At 34.9% G+C, this 18,029-nt stretch overlaps 1 protein-coding gene across 6 annotated transcripts in view; it reads left to right on the forward strand.

Moving 5' to 3' along the window:
• Positions 1–18,029, forward strand: part of ASAP1 (ArfGAP with SH3 domain, ankyrin repeat and PH domain 1) — a 183,685-nt gene that overhangs the window by 151,010 nt on the left and 14,646 nt on the right. For 4 of the 6 annotated variants that reach the window (XM_033005715.2, XM_042785815.1, XM_033005716.2 and 1 more), the window contains 5 exons: positions 30–145; positions 2,466–2,533; positions 5,023–5,130; positions 6,471–6,699; positions 15,786–15,947. In XM_033005715.2, the coding sequence (XP_032861606.1) occupies positions 30–145; positions 2,466–2,533; positions 5,023–5,130; positions 6,471–6,699; positions 15,786–15,947 (683 nt within the window). The remainder of the gene's footprint in view (positions 1–29; positions 146–2,465; positions 2,534–5,022; positions 5,131–6,470; positions 6,700–15,785; positions 15,948–18,029) is intronic. The other 2 variants (XM_042785816.1, XM_033005718.2) reach the window with 1 other exon arrangement.

Raw genomic sequence — 18,029 nt, forward strand, 5'->3', positions numbered from 1 at the left:
CTTGATTGTTTTTTTTCTTTTGTGTTTAGTGGAAACCTGGATAAGCAAACAGCATTGGGTAATACGGTTCTACACTACTGCAGTATGTATAATAAGCCTGAGTGTTTGAAATTGCTTTTGAGGGGGAAGCCAACTATTGATGTTGGTAAGTTCATTATTTAAAAGTAGGAAATAAAGATTTCCTAAAATTTCTTTCCATTATTTTAACTACTTTCATTTATTTATGTCTCACTGTGTTAAATAAACTTTTAAAAGGAAAAATAAAACTGTGTTAGAAAGACGAAGACTTTACCACCAACAAGCGTAAAGGAATCATTCAGTTAAGAAATAGAACTTAAATTCTTAGAAGATGATAGTGACAAAATTTTTCTAATACAAAATGCTAATGGTAAGCCCTAGTTTTTCTTCAGAGTTTTATTTGTGATGCATTGTAAATGTCCTGGAATTTAGGTTTGTTGTTCATATTGTAAAATTGATTTAGTACTTGCATGTTACAATGCTTCAAATGGCTGATCACATTAATTTCACTCTAGATGTGTGTGGGCTTTGTGTACACAACAGTTACTTCTTCTTCTAATATTAACGTCAGCTGGCACTGTGGTATCACCTAGCATGCCCTAGCCACCTCTGTAGTTAATTACGGAAGGGATCACCTTTCTCAGTTGCCTTTCTTCTGTTTACCATCTACATGTGTGAGATGAGTTTAGCACTTGCTGTACCTAAATCAGTCCATTTTTCATTGTGTCTTTTCAAAAGTTTTAATTAAAAATAGAATCTCTGTAAACTGTTTGCTCACATTTAGGATAATCTCTTGTTTACTAGATACTCTCCTTTGCCTGCCATGTTTCCAGAGTTAGGGAGGATATTCCATGAATCCAGCTTGTCAGGATCAGATGCTAAGTGTCATCAGCATGTCTATAAAACATTTGTGTTCTTGTTCAGTTCTTGGTATAGGAAGGAAGCTTTTTGAACAGTTGGTATAAGCTGAAGAGTATGAACTTTTATTTCTCTCTCCTTCCTCATCACCATCATTTTCTTCCACTGCCCAGTAAAAAACTGTTGCATAAATTTAAGTTCATAGCTCAGTGGCAGAACTCATTGATTTCCTTGGCCTTTTCATCCATCCTTAGAATATGTTTTAATATTATCATAAGTCAAAGAATTTGATGTGACCTTTTTTAGCAGATATGTCCCTAATTAAGAAAATGGGAAAGTGATCTGAAGAAGCTTAAATGTGTTTTTTGGTCCTTCCATTGAACTCACTCCTAGGTAGATGCCAGAGGAGTGTTCATATCTTTTTGGGTCTTTTTTTTTTTTTTTTCTTAATAATATTCTCACTTAGGAACTGCACATCTTCTTTAGGCCTTGAAACATCAGGTTTATACTTAAAGGTTGAAAAAGTGGAATTTATATAGTTCTTAAGCTAGCTGTGTTTGAATTTTACTTAAGAAATACTATATTTTCATTCCTTTTCATATTAAAACTCCTGAACCATCTCGGATCTTTCCATAAGGAGCCCTTCTTCTTCTAGGGATCTTAATTCTTTCACAGGCTTTTCTAGATGACTTCTTTGTATTTTCTAGAATTCATGACTGGCATTCTATATGTAATATTAGACATATAAATATTTGCTTATGAGACTTCAGTTTGACTGTTTTAAATTCCCAATCACACAAATGCTGTACAATCTGGACTGGATATGATGTAGACCATAATCTGTTCCAGCTCCATGGCATTTACTGTTATACTGTAAGAATAAATTTCACCTAAGGTTTGTCCACATAAGGTTGGGGTGTGTGTGGCAGGTTGTTTTTGTTTCTTGAGACTTGCTACTAAGCATCTAGGAAGGATCCCATTAGATGTTGTGCCAGAGGACCTTCCAGAGTGCTCAGATATCACCTTCTTTCTGATCAGGCTTTATTTTAAAATGTAAACCATTTTAAAACTAGAAAGTTTTAAAATTATTCTTGTTCAAAAGTCATCTTAGAATGGGACTTCTATCTTCAAATTCAGGCTTCAAACCACTATGTATTAATCAAAGTAAAATGTTCTTGGGTCAATATTTGCCTTTTTTTTTTTTTTCTAATACTAGAATAGCTTTATTTTTAAGCTTTCTTCCCCTGTCTGCTTGCTTTTCCTGCTTATTCATATAAGAGTTTTACTGGCAAAGGGGTTGAGTGGAGATTGAAATGACTAAATTTCTTTATATTCTCTGCTAGGATGGTTAGGAGGGATTTGGGAACTGTCCCAGCAGATGCTGCTGTTCAGAAAGAACCTGATGATACATGAAATGCATGAGCACTTAGTGGAATCTTAAAGAGCTGCAGCTGCTATAGAGTAAATAGATGTTTTTGATCACTTTTAGAAGTTACTCTGCTAAAAATAGTGAAATGTAATGAATTAATTCTTTAGACATCTCAAAGAATCACTCTTTTTTTTTTTTTTTTTGATTGTTAATTTTGTAGTAAATCAAGCTGGAGAGACGGCTCTGGATACAGCAAAAAGAGTGAAAGCTGTCCAGTGTGAGGAACTGGTAAGAATCAGGGGAGGGGGAAGGGGAAGGCAGAAGGGTAATGTTTACTTCTTTAGAGATGTGATCTACTTAAGATCTTATTACCACTGTATCTCAAACTTGGTATTGCTGCCAGCTGGCTGTACGCTGATCTGAAGGTCCTACCATAGATGAATATTTTATAACTTCAAAACACAACAGTCATTTTCTTTGTGCAGTTTAAGATCTTACTTCTATTTGAAGTACTTAGTTATTTGAAGTACAGTTTAAGATCTTACTTCTATTTGAAGTACTTAGTTATTTTAACTAGTGTATTTGAAGACTTAAATACTGGAGGGTCAGGTATTTGAATACCAATTAATGTATCATTTTAGGACATTTGGGCTTCATCACCTCAAAAGTTCTTTCTAGAGATATTTCTATAAGGAGTACAAAACAGCTGCTGAAATATTAAATCTGTCAAGACCTTTTAGGTCTGGATCTTTGTTTGACTTTTCCTGCTTTGGCTTTTTCCAGATTATTTAATGGGACAGATAGTTCAGATGGTCAAAGTCTACAAGGAGAATTGAAACAACTTGAAATTAAACCTCCTCAAAGGAGAAAGAAGAAAAGTATAATGTCTGGAAGTCAGAGTATCAAAAAGTGTAGAACACCAGCTTCTGTGGGACCTTGTCCCTCAACTGAACATGATCAGAACAAAAGCTTTCTGTAATTTTGAGAATGTAGGGGGGATGTTAACAGACGCCACTTAAGAAAATGTTGGCGTTCAAGAAATAAAGGCGTTAGAGTTGAAGGATTTTCCCAGATACTCTTCTGAAGCAGTTAGCCAGGAATAAAGAGTCTATATCAGAGCAACAAGCTTGTTTGTTCTTAGCCCTCTAAGGTGCCTCTCACTAGCATGCATTTAGTAGGCAAGTGAATTCAAGTACTATCAAGGAATTAAAAAATTTAAGTAATGTGGCAGTTTCACACTCAAGAAAAAAACAGCAAAACTGACAAAACAGTTGTCACTTGGTGCTTAATTCTCTTTCTCAGAACTTTTTTGACTCATTTTGATGATCCAAGGAGGGTGTCTACTTTTTCTCTCCAGCTGGTAATCTTAATACCTTTCCTCTGACAGTTGAAAGGTCTTGTTATGTATTAATTATTGCATAATCAAGAGAGCTTGTCTTTCACAAATCCAAATAATTTTCCATATTTTTGGAGGATGCAAGTCAACATTTTGCTATGGTTGAAAAAGTGGTACTCTCACTGACTTCTCTATCACTTCCATGTCTGCTGTGTAAGTACTGTTTCCAGTGTGTTGAGTATTCTGTCAGCTAAAAAAAAAATCAGCTGTACAACACACAGTTATTATGGATTGTTTTTCTCTTTGCAGTATATATTTAATAAAGCAACATCTGCCATTAATGTGGTCCAACTGATTGTGTTGTGGAACAACCAAAAACAAGTGGATGTTATCACTGAGCTTATCTAGCAGTTCATAGTTTCAATTATTGTAATCAAAATTCCGCTAATACTTCACTGATTTTTTCAGATAACTGTAATAGAGCATTTACACTTCTTATCTTTTTTTCATTTTGGAAAAGGAAAATTATTTCTGCATTTTTCTCAAAAGTGACAATGTGATAAGGTTAATAATAAAAAAGAACTATGAGTGAACATGTTGTTTACCATGGGCAATAAAAAATTAGAGAATAAATATCTAAATGTTGGCATTATGGTATATGTACTAAGCTAATTTCTGTTGCATAGCTGGAGTCATAACTGTCTGATTAAATTCAATTTCAACTTAAATGGGTTTATTAATAGTTACATAATAAATTGAAAATACTTTCTTCCAAATTTTATTTTGGGAAGATGGTTAAAGGCTGTCCTGAAGCATCTAGTACTAAGTAGACTCCATTTCAAAGGATGTGAAATAATGATGGGAAATCTAAGTACTGAAGAGGAGAATTTATGTCCTCAGCATAACCATGAACTTCAATTTTCTTTTTTGCTGATCATTGAAGTAGTAGATTTATAAAGAATGTGAATACATTATTTGGGCTGGCAAAGTAGAGGAATTTTATGCATAAGACACATTTCCCTCGTTCAGTGAGAGAGAGGGAAATATTTAAATAAAGGATAAATACCTTTTCTTTTGATTCCAACACAAGGATTTTGATTTTGGAGGGGTAATATTTGTATGTACCAGACCTTATAAAAAGGTTTTGCTTTTTCTTTTTGGAAAGGAGGCCTCCAGATGCATTCTGCTTTTCTGCTCCATATCATCTTTACAAATGCTTGTCAAACATGACAACTTCTACCCATTTTGAGAAAATGGATAGCATTTATATAGTCCTCAAATAAATGATGTTTGTGTGATTGACCTGAAGTTGGTTCTTTTTAATGTCTGGAAAAGTTTTAAACCTGTAAATATTCCTGTTTATTGCTTGCTGTTACAAAACTAACTTCATTGACACCAAAGGAACAGCAAATATTTTAACAAGAATTGTTATTTCTTTCAGCTTTCTCAAGCAAAGGCAGGAAAGCTAAACCCACATGTTCATGTAGAGTATGAATGGAATCTTCGGCAGGAAGAAATTGATGAAAGTGATGATGACTTAGATGATAAAGTAAGCATGTATTACTGATGTGGCACTGCACAAAAACTGTCAGCATTTCTATTCTGTGGAAATGAATGGAAATTAGAGACTCATTTTAACCTTTTTTTTTTTCTATAGATTTTGAGGGGAGGGGAAGAAAGCTAGCTTCGAGGACTGTATTAAAGGCTGTCAAAGTGCTTTTTGAATACACTTTGTCAACCTAGTTATTATGGACTTGAGTTTCAGAAGTTTTGCTTTGACAAGACATACAACATAATAAATCTGTAAATGTAGATTGCTTTGTCATTTTATCCCCTGATGAATTCTAGGCTGTTCATTTTTAGCTGGAGGAAATCCAAAGCTTACATAATTATTTTTCCCATAAATTAATTAAAAACCTAGTTGTTGAATCAATTAACTCTATTTTTCAAAAACTGTGTTTTGCACTTTATTCCTGATTAAAAATAGAAGTAATGGAAAGACAAAACTTGAGGGCATAGGATAATTGCCATCCTAGAACATGTGAAAACTTAGCTTCAGTGTCCTACTTTAGCAAGTCAGTTAATTACTCTGTGCTCTGTTTCTGTAATAAATGGGAATACACCTCTCCTACTTTATATGGGTGCTTTAGAAAGAAATGTGGTCAATTTTTCATTTTCAGTGACACTTGGGACTGAAAAACTCAGAAGCCCAAAAAATTTACATATCCTCAAGGACAGTAGAGAACAAAATGATTATCTGTGCAAGGAGCCTCAGGAGCATGACTTAATGCTGTGTTGGAGATAATAGCCTGCCTGAACCAGAGCTGCTGTGAAACGGATCGTGATCCATATGCAGCAGTCAAAAATTGCTGTATAAAGTTTCTTCAAAAAGCAATTATATATACATTTAAAAGAAGAGATGTACCACTGAATATATTGCTAGTTCAGTCACTAAATAAATCTGAAGTGTCAGAGTGGTTATTTTATTTTTAATATGTATCAGTAGGGTAATATCTTGATCTTTGAGGATAACTGTCTGGTCTGAGTAAAGAGCTGCTTGAACTGAAGATTCATAGTCTAAAAACTTTACTAGGCTTTTATTATATTATTTAGTATATTATTATTGTGTGTCTACTGCTTTAAGAATAAATCAAACTTTGTGTACATGTTGATTAGTTGATGCTACAATCTTTATTTTTTCAGTTACAGAGGAGAGGATCTTTCAGATTGTATCTCTGAGAAAGGGAGAAATGTGGGCTTATTTGTCCAATAAAGAAAGAAATTATGCTCATGTTCACTAGAATATGTTCTGTTCTATTATTTCCTAAACATAATAACTATGTTTAGTATTTAGACAGCTGTATAATATATTTGGTTTTCTATTCACAGCCTAGTCCTATAAAAAAAGAAAGATCTCCAAGACCCCAAAGTTTTTGTCACTCTTCAAGCATTTCTCCCCAAGACAAAATGACTCATCCTGCATTTAGCACTCCTAGAGACAAGCAAAGACTCTCCTATGGAGCATTTACCAATCAGATTTTTGCTTCCACAAGCACAGATTCACCCACCTCTCCAACTGCAGACGCTCCTCCTCTTCCTCCTAGAAATGCTGGCAAAGGTAAGTCTGTCTTCCAACTACACTTGCAAGCAATAATTTTTCCACAGTTGTCCTTCCTTTAACTGGGTGCATTACAGTGTTTCAGGATGTATTGTGTTTTTCGTACTATGTTGATGCAGTAATATGGTACAATGAATGTTCAAAACTTTAAAAAACCCAAAATCATGGTTGGGGCACAATGCTTTGTAATGGTCTCATTCATAACAGTGTACATGAATGGGTGAAAAAATAAAGTAATACTCTGCTAAATAAGAGCTGGTTAATTTTTTGTAGAAATTCTGTTCATATTTTGGAGAAGCATTTTTAAGCATTCATAGTCATAAAAATACAAGTGTTTTAGAAAAAGTCTGATGGCACATAGATGTGTGATGTGATGTGTAGTGTCTGGCAGAGAGGGTGAGGAAGCAAAGCTTTGGAGGAGAGAGGGTGCAAAAATACTCCCTCCTGTTACAGTCCGACAGTGTGCAAAAAGAAAAATACCAGAATGACCTGTGAAGTGCTGAGCAGGTTGGTATTAAAGTTCCTTCCCTCAGTACATCAAGGCTCCCCTCTTCCATTTTGGTGAGTGCTAGAGGTGTGTAAAGGCAGAGAAGTACCAATCCTATTGCCAGGTAGTTAACGAGTCACTTATGCCCTGAAGATCTAAGCTAAACATCACCAGTTCTTCCCCCAGTGAAACAACCATTTTACTCTTGTAGAATTATCCGTAAGGAAGGTTTGTGCTACGGTTCAATCAGTTTTGCAGTCGACATTTAATTGAAATGAACAAGGTGCTTTTTTTTCTTAGTAATAGTAGTGACACTCTTGGTAGTATTTGAAAGGGAAGAGAACTTATTTTCATATGAGACTTACTCTTGAAGCTGTAGTGGATGGTGGTTCTTTGACCTAGATAGCTATAAACTTCAAGCTTAGAGGACATGTTTACGGAACAAATCCTGCTACTTTACTATAATTTGTGTGAATGTACTTTTTAGAACAAATACCCCCTTCATCTTTCCCTTTTTTTTTTTTTTTTACTTATTTAATTTAAAAATAGCCAAATTGTGTTTTTATGGTATACTTGCTAGAGAAAATTTCAGTTGTGATGGATGCTGCAGTATAGTTTAAGGCTTCAGCAGTTATGCTGAAGGATGCTTCCTTTTGTTAGCAATTCTGTAACTACATACTTCATTTTCTTAACTGGTAGTTAACTTTGTTTTCAAAAACAAAGTTGAAATGCTCTCAGTAAAAGGAACAGAACGGAGTGTGTTGGCATCAGATGTCTGCTTTTGCATGGTTCAGATGCTGTGCTTAAGAACTGCTGTTCCACCATCAGTCTTTGTCATGTACTGGCAACTTTCAAGTGAATCCCTTGGCTTTCTTTTTTAAACAGGTTTGTTTTCCATTAAGAGGCAATGCGATTTTGCCAGGGTATGCATTTTTCATATGAGAGTTCATAATCCGTGTTTCTTTATATCAGTTTCAGTGGGGATGCATTTGTATTCCTTGTAACTTTACTATGTTGACCTTCCTGTTGGCATTACAAGATTCTAACTTTTTCTTTCCTCTCCCCCACCTTCTTTACACTCTCTGTCTAACAGTCTGCTACTGATGGCCCACTGTCAGAGTACAGTGGCTTAGATGTTCCTTCAGTTTGGTCCAGGATCACTTTTTTTTTTGTCATAAAGTTGCAAGACTTGGAAACTAATCATGAATGCAATTTCCTTAAGAAGGCGAAGGAGCTTGTATCTTGTATCTGTCTGTACACTGCTTAGTATGTTATCAACTTTCAAGAGATTATAAAGAATGCTATTTCTTTGTCATTATATAGTGTAGCTCTCATGGATTTATTAAGAAAATTGTGGTTTCTGTTGGTTTTTTTTGTTTGGTTTTTTTTTTTTTTTTTTTAATCTAGGAAGGGGAATATTTATGTGCATATTTCATTCTATGTATGTATTCAAATTTCAGAAATATTGAGCATTTTCCTAGGTGTTCCTGCAAACTCCTAGACAAGTGAATCGGCACAATACCAAAGCAACTTGGAAAGAAATGAAGCATTGAGTTCTTGTGTGTGTTCATGTCAAGGATTATGCAAAAGAAATCCTTATTTATATTACAACAAAATAATATTATCACAAAATACAGAGCTATTGCCTTCTAATGTAATATTAACTGCTTCATCAGAGTGGAAAATGCCAGTGTAAGTCTGAGAGAAAGGTTGGATGGCACTTACTGTTATGTTTAAGTCAGCAGACTTCTCTGCTTCAAACATGCAAAAATTTTACACTTTTTAAGTGATGCTGGGTTTTGGTTGATTTCCATTCAATAATATTGTGAAGTATTTAATCGGTATTAGAAATTTCCATTAAATATATGCCTGTGTTACAGAAATAATTTAACAGACTCAAAAGGACAGGGAAACAAAGTGAAAAATGCATAAAACATCAGTGTGGAAAAGTTGCTCTAGAAGCATCACTGCAAATGCATTTATGCTTCATTAAAAACTGTGCTACACCTTGTTATGTTCCCCTCTCTTCCAGCTCCCAAACAGACTGTTTAAGAGAAAAAGTAGAGACTCTCCAGTTCAGTAAGACACTAGTCACACATCTTAATTTTGAAATAGTCTGAGATCATTTTGTCTCTGTAGGAAAAAAATAATCCTTAAGAATTTATCTACTCTTTTGAGATTAGTAGTAATAGAGTATATCCTTTACATCAAAGTTTAACATACAAGCTTACTAATGAAATCCTTTGTCATTAGAAAAGTTCATTTTAATAGGTACCTATTTGATTTAAGATTCTGTGGAAACATAGTGTTATATTTCATGCTAAGTTCCCTAAGTAGCAAGAGTAAGAGCATCATTGAATCTGTAATTAAATTTAAGCTTACCTTCTGTCCCCAAATGTAATGGGATCTTTGTCCTTACCTTGCTACTAGGTCCCAGCAGATACCATGGGTCCCTGCTAGAGCGTGGTAGGGAGTGGATAGATGGTTGTATCTGTATTTTAGGAGTCAGAGGATTTTAAAATTTCATGTCTTTTATCCTTTGAGGCATACAGATAAAACTCTTTTTCAAAACGTGTTGTATATTTTAACAAAAACACCTCCCTTTACCCTTCTGTAAGCTGGCTTCATTTGCCAGTGAAGTTCCTTGGTAGCAAGGTTCCATGGTGTTTGCTGAGATGCCACAGTCTAAAGCCATCAAGTCAGAACTTTGTGTTGGGGAGAGAAGGTAAGTTTAGAGCAATTTATATAATACACACCTCTTGCCCTTGTTTTTAGTGGATATGGTGCCAAAAAATGTTTAATTCATTATTAAAATTGTATAGGTACAATTGTTGGAGGATGTGTATATGGGAAATTGATTTTTAAGTTTCTCCATCCATCATTACAATGTAAATCCAGATTTTCCAGTTTGATAACTTTTCAAAATATTCTTAAAAATGCTGGAACATTAGTGTATTCTACTCTAAATCAGATCATCTGTGGATACATCTTACTTTCTGCTATCTCTGCTACAGATTTAGTTAATCCTAATAGAATGAAAAGCACAGAATGAGTGTAGTAGCTGCGTAATCCAAACACTGTATGCCTTTTCCAGGAGTTTATCTAAGCTTATTCATGTTCAACTTGTGTTGTCAGTCAAGTCTTTAGTCTGTAACATTCTGAAAAATTATCTTTTCCATTAGTCTGTTTACCTTATAGCTGCATTATGGCTCCAGACATCTGGCAGGTCTTCTGCCTGTTTTTTTTTTTACAAAAAGCTTTAAAAATAATTTAAAAATAAAAAATAAAATAAAAAGCAAACAAACAAATAAAAAAACCCACAAACAAACAAACAAAAACAAACAAACAAACCCTCAACATCTAAGTACTTGCATGACACAGCACAGTAGCTAAATAAACTTTTGCACAACCTTAATTGAAAATCCAATGTGAGGGCAATGTTGCTAACTAGTTTTGTAGAAATGTTAGGCAATCTAAGCCAGGTTTCCTTAATTTTAACTGAAAGCTAATTGATTCTTAATGGTTCTGCCTATTTCTCTCATATGGGATAAACATGGAGGTTAGGGATCAATTTTATGCAAAGAAATTAAGTTTGAATCTTCAGTACAAGTTTGTACATTTCACACTCGCTTTCCCAGCTCTAAGGTTAGGTTCCTAAACCCAAAGGCAGAGTGGAACCTTTGTGGTTCCACTCCACTGATGCTGCAGATACCATGTCATACAATCTGCTGCTTCACTTGATCAAACTCAATTTCTAAACAAATTAGCTTATTTGCACGTACTAGTAACTTCTAGAAGTTGTCTGACTGCATTGCTTACAGGACTGGAAATCTCAAGTCTACTAAACTACTTTGTTCATGGACCAGCATTATCATTTAGCTTTGAGTTTTCTGTCATTGGCATCTGTATCAGGGCACCACCTGGAGAGCAATCATACAGGACTCCATTTCTGTTTTGTTAGACTAAAACCAAGCCTATTTCACCTCTTCTGCTAGAAGAGTATTGTCATTCCCCTATCATCCAAGTTGTCCTTTCAGCATACTAGCCCTTCTCTGTACCTCTCCTGTTTAAATTGACTTTCTTAAATACAACTGACTGGACGTGTAGGAACGGCATCAAAACCTTGCTGTTTCTACTGTAAAGACTCTATCAGAACATCCTTTCAATGCTATTTATTTTTTCATGGTCACATCATACTGTAACATACCAGGCATTACACAGGTAGCCTCTACTACCATTTTTAACTGGAGTCCCTAATTTAAAGTACAAATACTTTCTTAGTCTAGTATTTTAACATTGTATGTACTGTTATATTTAATTTCATTTCTTTTACCTCAGCCTTTGAGGTTATTCAGTTTCTTCTGTTTATTTTGAATGATTTCAGGATTCTACAGCTCTACTGCATATACACTTAAAGACTTAATTTTAAAAATTTTCTTGTAAATGTGTTGCACATTTTGGTTAAATAATACTAGTTATCCCACTCACTCTGGTTTGTTGTTGTGGTTTTTTTTTTTTTTTTTTTTTTTTAAGTACCATACTAGGAAAGGAAGGCTGACAACTGTTTATTTCATGTGTCTTTTTATATTTGTGCATCAAGCCAAAATATAACATTCTTTAATATAAATTTTGGCTCTTTTTTTTTTTTTTTAAAACGGGGCTTTTTTTTAACAGTAATTATAGAATATACTTAAGGTGCTGATGTTGAATCAATGTATATTCTTAGCTTTCTTGCTCAGAGTGATTGTGATATTTTCTTCTTTAATGAAAGAATGAAGACACATGATCTGAAGACAAACTGAAGAAGGCTTTTAGTAATGTCTCTGTAAAAATGTCACTCATAAGAACATTAAAAATAAGTATGACAACACTTGTTAATGAAAATACTGGTTTTAACATAAACTTACTTTCCTTTGCAGTACCCGTTCTCCCATTAACTGGAATACTGGTTCTTCCATATCTCTCATTAAGTGGTAAAAAATAAATACAAGTGTGAGGTTTTTACACTCTAAACCCACAATTTCTTGAGTGGATGTTAACAGCTTTGCATGGTTTCACAAGTACACAAACTAATGGATACTCTACTAACTGCACAAATGCTGAAGGGCAATGCACTGTTAATTGTAGACCTTTTCCAGTTAGTACAATAAATTTGAGATTTGGCCTATTTGCATATGATTCTTGCAATAAGAAAAAGTGATAGAAGATGACAGCAGCTTTACTGAAAGAAACTGGTCTCCAGCTCACTGAGAAGTGAGCCCAGTGGAAGCAAAATTTAAAAAAAATTTAGATGAAGATTTTATTTTATTTTTTGCTTGTGTGAGGAAAATGATTTACATGAAATGTGAACTTCACAACTATGTGAGAAATCCTCATTAAGATGATTGTGGAGAATAAATGGTTGGCTTACTTGCTGCCTGGTTAGAATCAGAAAATATCTGTGATCTGGAAAAATTATTGATTTTTACTCAGAAATACATAACTAGCCTTGCATAGTTAAAAATAGCATGTAAGAATTTTTTTTTTAATATATACAGGTAATACAAAGGTTTTTTTATAGTAATTTTACCAACACTTTGTGCATCATCAGATCTTTGTATTATTCCAGCAGTTGTTTCCATAAGCTGATTTAGATTCCACAGTGTTTCCCACATTTGTTTTATTCAAAGCATGATGTGACTTTATACCTCTTTCTGAAAAGCTAAGTTTTCCTTTATTTTCTGTTTGTTTGAAAGTTATTTTGCATTTCAGCCATCTAATCATTAGTGTATGACTTCTAAATTTGTATTTATTCTTTCCATGACAGTAATATAGGAACAAATTCGAGGAGTCTGAAAAGATGCAGTTTTTAATACCGTAACACCTTTTCAATGTAACTGTTGTATGCCATGTGAAGTTTTGACAGCTATTAAGTGATAAAGTTTTTCAGCTGTTCTGCGACGGCTAGAGATACACTACTGGTGTGAAACATAGACGATGTATTCATATAACCACATCTCAAGAGTTTTTAATCCTACTGAATATTATTTTTGTAGAGAAGGATCCTTCATTTTACTGGCAATAAAAAGTACATATTTTATTTCATGTCTGAAGTTTGGTGGGTTTTTTTTTTTGGTTTTGTGGTTGTTTGTGTTTTTTGTTTTGTTTTGTTTTTAATATAAGTGCACACAATACTACTTCAGTGCATTTCCTCCACTTTTTTTTTTTTCCTTTGAGCCGGGTTTGAACGCCGTGCCCCTTGCGGCGGGGGGTGGGTGGGCGGGCTGGGGTGCAGTGCAGGAGCAGGGCACTAGGTGGTGGCAGGACAGAACCTCGGCGGGGCTGGCCTTTCCTGCTCGCAGACATTTTGGAAGTGTGTAACTCCTTTTCGAGATGTCAGGACAGGAGAAAAACAATGTACTGACATATCGTGCACGTTTTCTACATGCTTTAAAAATAATGTTACTACTAACACTGGATATTGAATTTTCCTTCCCCCCCTCGCCACTCCTTGATGTACTCTAATTTTAAAGTCTGTAGAAGAACCTTTGATTCATATTTGTTTAAGCAAACTAAAGAATTTATAACTTGCAGAAGTTAGAATGGGAAAAGTTTTTTTTATTTTTTCTGGCAGAAACATTTCAATAAATGGTTTAAATTAGCTTCCTTTCTTAAGCTTGTGGAAGGAATTAAAATGAGAAAGGCTACAAACTGGGGAACAATAATTTGCATTAACTTGCTTGTCAGTTAACAGTTTTGTGAACTTGGAAATAAATTGAGAGGAACAATTACAAAATATATAATTTGATTTACAAGAGTAAGCAGTTAATGGAAAGTCAGGCCCAAAATACCTGCTGGGGTTGTGGTTGAGAGGTTCTCCTGAGCAGCAAAAGGCCTACCAGGCTTGAATCTGGAAGAGAATAGATTGAATCATTAACTCATTATGGGCAATTTTATTAATCTTTTCTTTGGAGTTAAGAAGGAAGAGGGAGGTTGTCAGCTGAAAATACCTGGCAAATGTACATATAGGATAATTGAAGTTACTTTTTTCAATGTTTAATATTTCACCTAAGGAATTTTAGCATATTATTCTTCACTGATTTTAATACTTACATGCTATACAATAATTTGGGAAGGAACTCATACTTTGGTAATTTTCAGCCTACCTATAGTGACTGGTAGTAAATAGTTCTAGAGATGCAGCTCTAGTTCTGTGTGCAGATTCGGGTACAAACTGATTACCAAAACAAAGATTTTTGTCTCAAATACCGTTCAAGTAAGTTAGGTTTCCAAAAATAGGCAAGTTCATTCTATAGTGCTACAAAAATATGTGTTGATAGACTTGAGATTTCAAATATAAACAAACTTTTCTTTTAAAACTTTGTTGATTTTCCGCGTTTATCCAGAGCCTGTGATGGCAAAGCTCTCTTACGTGAAAAACATACAAGACAGGATTGCAGTGAAGTGTTATGTGTCAGTTAGATTAAAAGCAGAACAAAAAATAACAAAACAAACAACAACCCCCCCAAAAACCCCAAAAACAAACAAACAAACAAAAAAAAAACACCAAAACCCAAACCCCAACAAAACAACCCTTAGAGCTTTTCTAACCTAATGTAGAACTAATTTAGATAAGTGTTACAAGTAATTTCTTTTGGCGGCAATGGCAGCTGACTTGAGCAGTTGTCCCCTCGCTGCATGTTTGTGCCCTGCACTGCGTGCTTCCTTGAGCCTCTTACTACAGACATTTTTGAAGGTGAATGGTGAAGTTAATTAGGGAAAAGTCTTGTCTTCCCTGTGGGTTATTCTGTCTTTTAATCTGTATCTGTTCCCATGTCCTGTAAAACATGCACTGCGTTGAATAATACTTGTGCCAGCATCGATGCAGGGGGAAATAAAGGGTTTTAAGGGTAGAGGTGACTGCGTAAGCTTATATAAGCAATGCTACCATTCAGTATATAATTTCAGCCTCAGGAAGGGCTTTTCTGATGTTTACTTAATATGCAGTACATACAACAATTTGCATTGCTCTAAAAATGCATATTTTGATGTATTTAAGTCACAGAAAAAAAAGGGAACATAAGTACAGAAAAACTTACTAAGCTTACAATCCTATTTTCAAAATGCAAGGAAAATTTGTAGATAGATTTCTATTCCTTCCTCCCCCAAGTTTATTAACAATTCATATGGGATGCTCTGCAGGTGAAAAAAAAAAAAAAAACAAACCACATAATAAAATATCTAGAAAGTTGTTTCATTCTGGTATAAATTAATAGTAATTTTAATCCCACATGCTAAATACTACTTAATTTGAAGATTTCATGCTGCTTTTTTTTTTTTTTAATGATGCCTAAAATTAGAAAGCTTGGAGTGATTAATCCTTTATTTTTTAAACATAAGTACACGTGTCATTCTATTGTCAAGTTGCTTATATTCCCACGGCTGAGATGGTTAAAAATGTGGTGAACGTGTCATTTAATCTAAACAGTGTTTTGGCATGGCTTGTCTTTTTATTTTAGTCTTTTGCTGCACTTCGCTGTGGGTCTGACTGTGAATTTTTCAGTGCTGCTTTGATGTTTATGCACATGTATTTGTAAGAAGGTTGTTTGTTATTTTGCAGGCCCACCTTCAACCCTCCCTCTAAGCACTCAAACCTCTAGTGGCAGCTCCACTCTTTCCAAGAAGAGACCACCTCCCCCACCCCCCGGACACAAAAGAACCCTCTCTGACCCACCAAGCCCACTACCTCATGGACCCCAGAATAAGGGCCCAATTCCTTGGGGTGAGTTTTGAAATGCAAAACAAAAGGGCAGGGGAAAACCTTTATAATGGATGATACATGATCTTTGGTTTCTTTTACCTGGTGCTTGCTTTCCAATGATTGCAGCTTGATGTCACGTCAGCTCAGATAAATCAACCGTTCTATCTTCTGTCACTCTAGCTTCTAGGCTTCTGTATCTGAGTCTCACTTGAGAAAATTGAAAATATTCCACGCTCCCCTGGGGCCCAACTCAATCTCCTCTGCTGCCTCACTCTCTCTACCCTAGCTGCCCAGGCTGCCCTCACCCCGGCCCCCTCATCTGCTGCATCTACTCCGCATCTGCTTCCTCACCCCTGCTCCTGCTTTGACCAGCTCGTTAATCTAGATGGATCTTGATTTGGGGCAGATAGACCTTGATGAATATGTGTGGTTCTCCTGATTGCTAAAAGAGCTTGATTCCTTGGGCTCTATGCCAGATCTCTCCTGTCAAGTGTTTGTACCCAGCTGGTGGGGATGTGTTGTCTTAATGTTTTTGGGTTTTGTGATGTTGTCTGTACATATACAAAGACTGATAGGTTTGCATACATCTACCTGCAGAAGTTACAGAGAAACAGCACTTTGCGTTTTTTTTTAACAGGATATCTTTTTGGTTTTTAGAAACTACTTTTCCAGACTACTCAAATTCTTCTTCTTTTCAATAAACATTGCTCTGTACAGTTGACTTCTCCCAGTAGCTATAAATCTCAGGCCCATGTAATTTTCTATAATGTTAGTCTTGGTGACATGATTTCCATAAATCTATAAACTTTTGAGCTGGAATCCAGTGCTTACATAGGGGGGCCATCCATACACTACTTATATCTTAGTAGTATTCTCTCTCTGTTCTAATATAAACGCATAATTACTGGCCTAAAAAAAAAAAATGCAAGCCTAAAACCACCTTTTTTCCCAGCAAATTGAATTAGATGTGGTAAATCATGGAGTACTGATGTAGAACGTGATGTAATCTAGGATTTAATATGAAGAGAATTACAGAGTCCAATAAAAAGCAAAATCTTTTTCTCAAGGAATACAAATAATTGGAATCTTTTCAGTTCTATACTTTTCAGATGTCTGGGATATGGAAAAAATTGTTTCCTGTGTTCTGGAGTCTAACAGCTCTGAACAATTTCAGAAGCAGTAAAGACATTTTGAAGAGCTTGGCCTTTAAAAATTTTAAAAAGCTCAAATATTCAAGTCCAAAACAGCACCTAAAATACCATATACTAGAATACTATATAATGTAACACTATTAGAATTAAAAGTATGGTAGGAACAAATGCTAAGCTAGGGCCAACTCTTTTTTAGAAATATTAGACAACAGATAAAGGAAAAGAAAAATATGGGAAAGGTGCAGGTGTGGAATTGAAGAACCTTGTAGCAGTAGAATACCTTTTCAAAGCAGAGCCAGAGAAGAACATTGCTTATTCTGTTTGCTGCTCTACAGTGCAGACTAAACTTCAGTGGATGGAAGAGCTTTTTCTTAGCTGAGATCTGCACTAAAACTTGTTTCGAAGTCCATTTGGGTTTTAAGCAAGTATTAAGTTTTGTGTTTATAAAAGAGGGAGTTTCTTGTATCTGCTTTTGTGGTTTTGGTTTAAGAATATTGTCAGATGTTCACTGCTTTCCCTTTCAGAAGCTTTTTTCTGTGTTGTTATATTCCTTGTTATGTTGAATTTCACCATTTGTTTTCTAATGTGTGCATTAATTGAAGTTTCAAGCAGAGCAGACCTTAGCTTATGTTCTAAGCAAATTAAGAGGCTATTCAAAGATGTTCTAAAAATGTCATTTAGATTATTTTAGATTTCCATAGCAACCATGACATAATTTTCCTTGCTTTACCCATAGGACCTACATGTGAAGGGTTTGCTGTTTTTTTTATTTTTTTTTTTTTTTTTGGTTTGGGTTGGGTTTTTACTTTTAAATATAAACATATTTTTAGCAAGGCTCAGCATGAGCCTTTTCTGCTATTTTCATTTAGACTTCAACGCGCTAATAATGGTATCTAGGCAGATATGTCATTCTTTTGCATAAGAAGTATTTTGTGTTCTTGGATCGTTAAAT

This window comes from Tyto alba, unplaced genomic scaffold (assembly GCF_018691265.1).
Source record: "Tyto alba isolate M040663 unplaced genomic scaffold, T.alba_DEE_v4.0 Super-Scaffold_9, whole genome shotgun sequence".
In the NCBI taxonomy this organism is placed as follows: domain Eukaryota; kingdom Metazoa; phylum Chordata; class Aves; order Strigiformes; family Tytonidae; genus Tyto; species Tyto alba.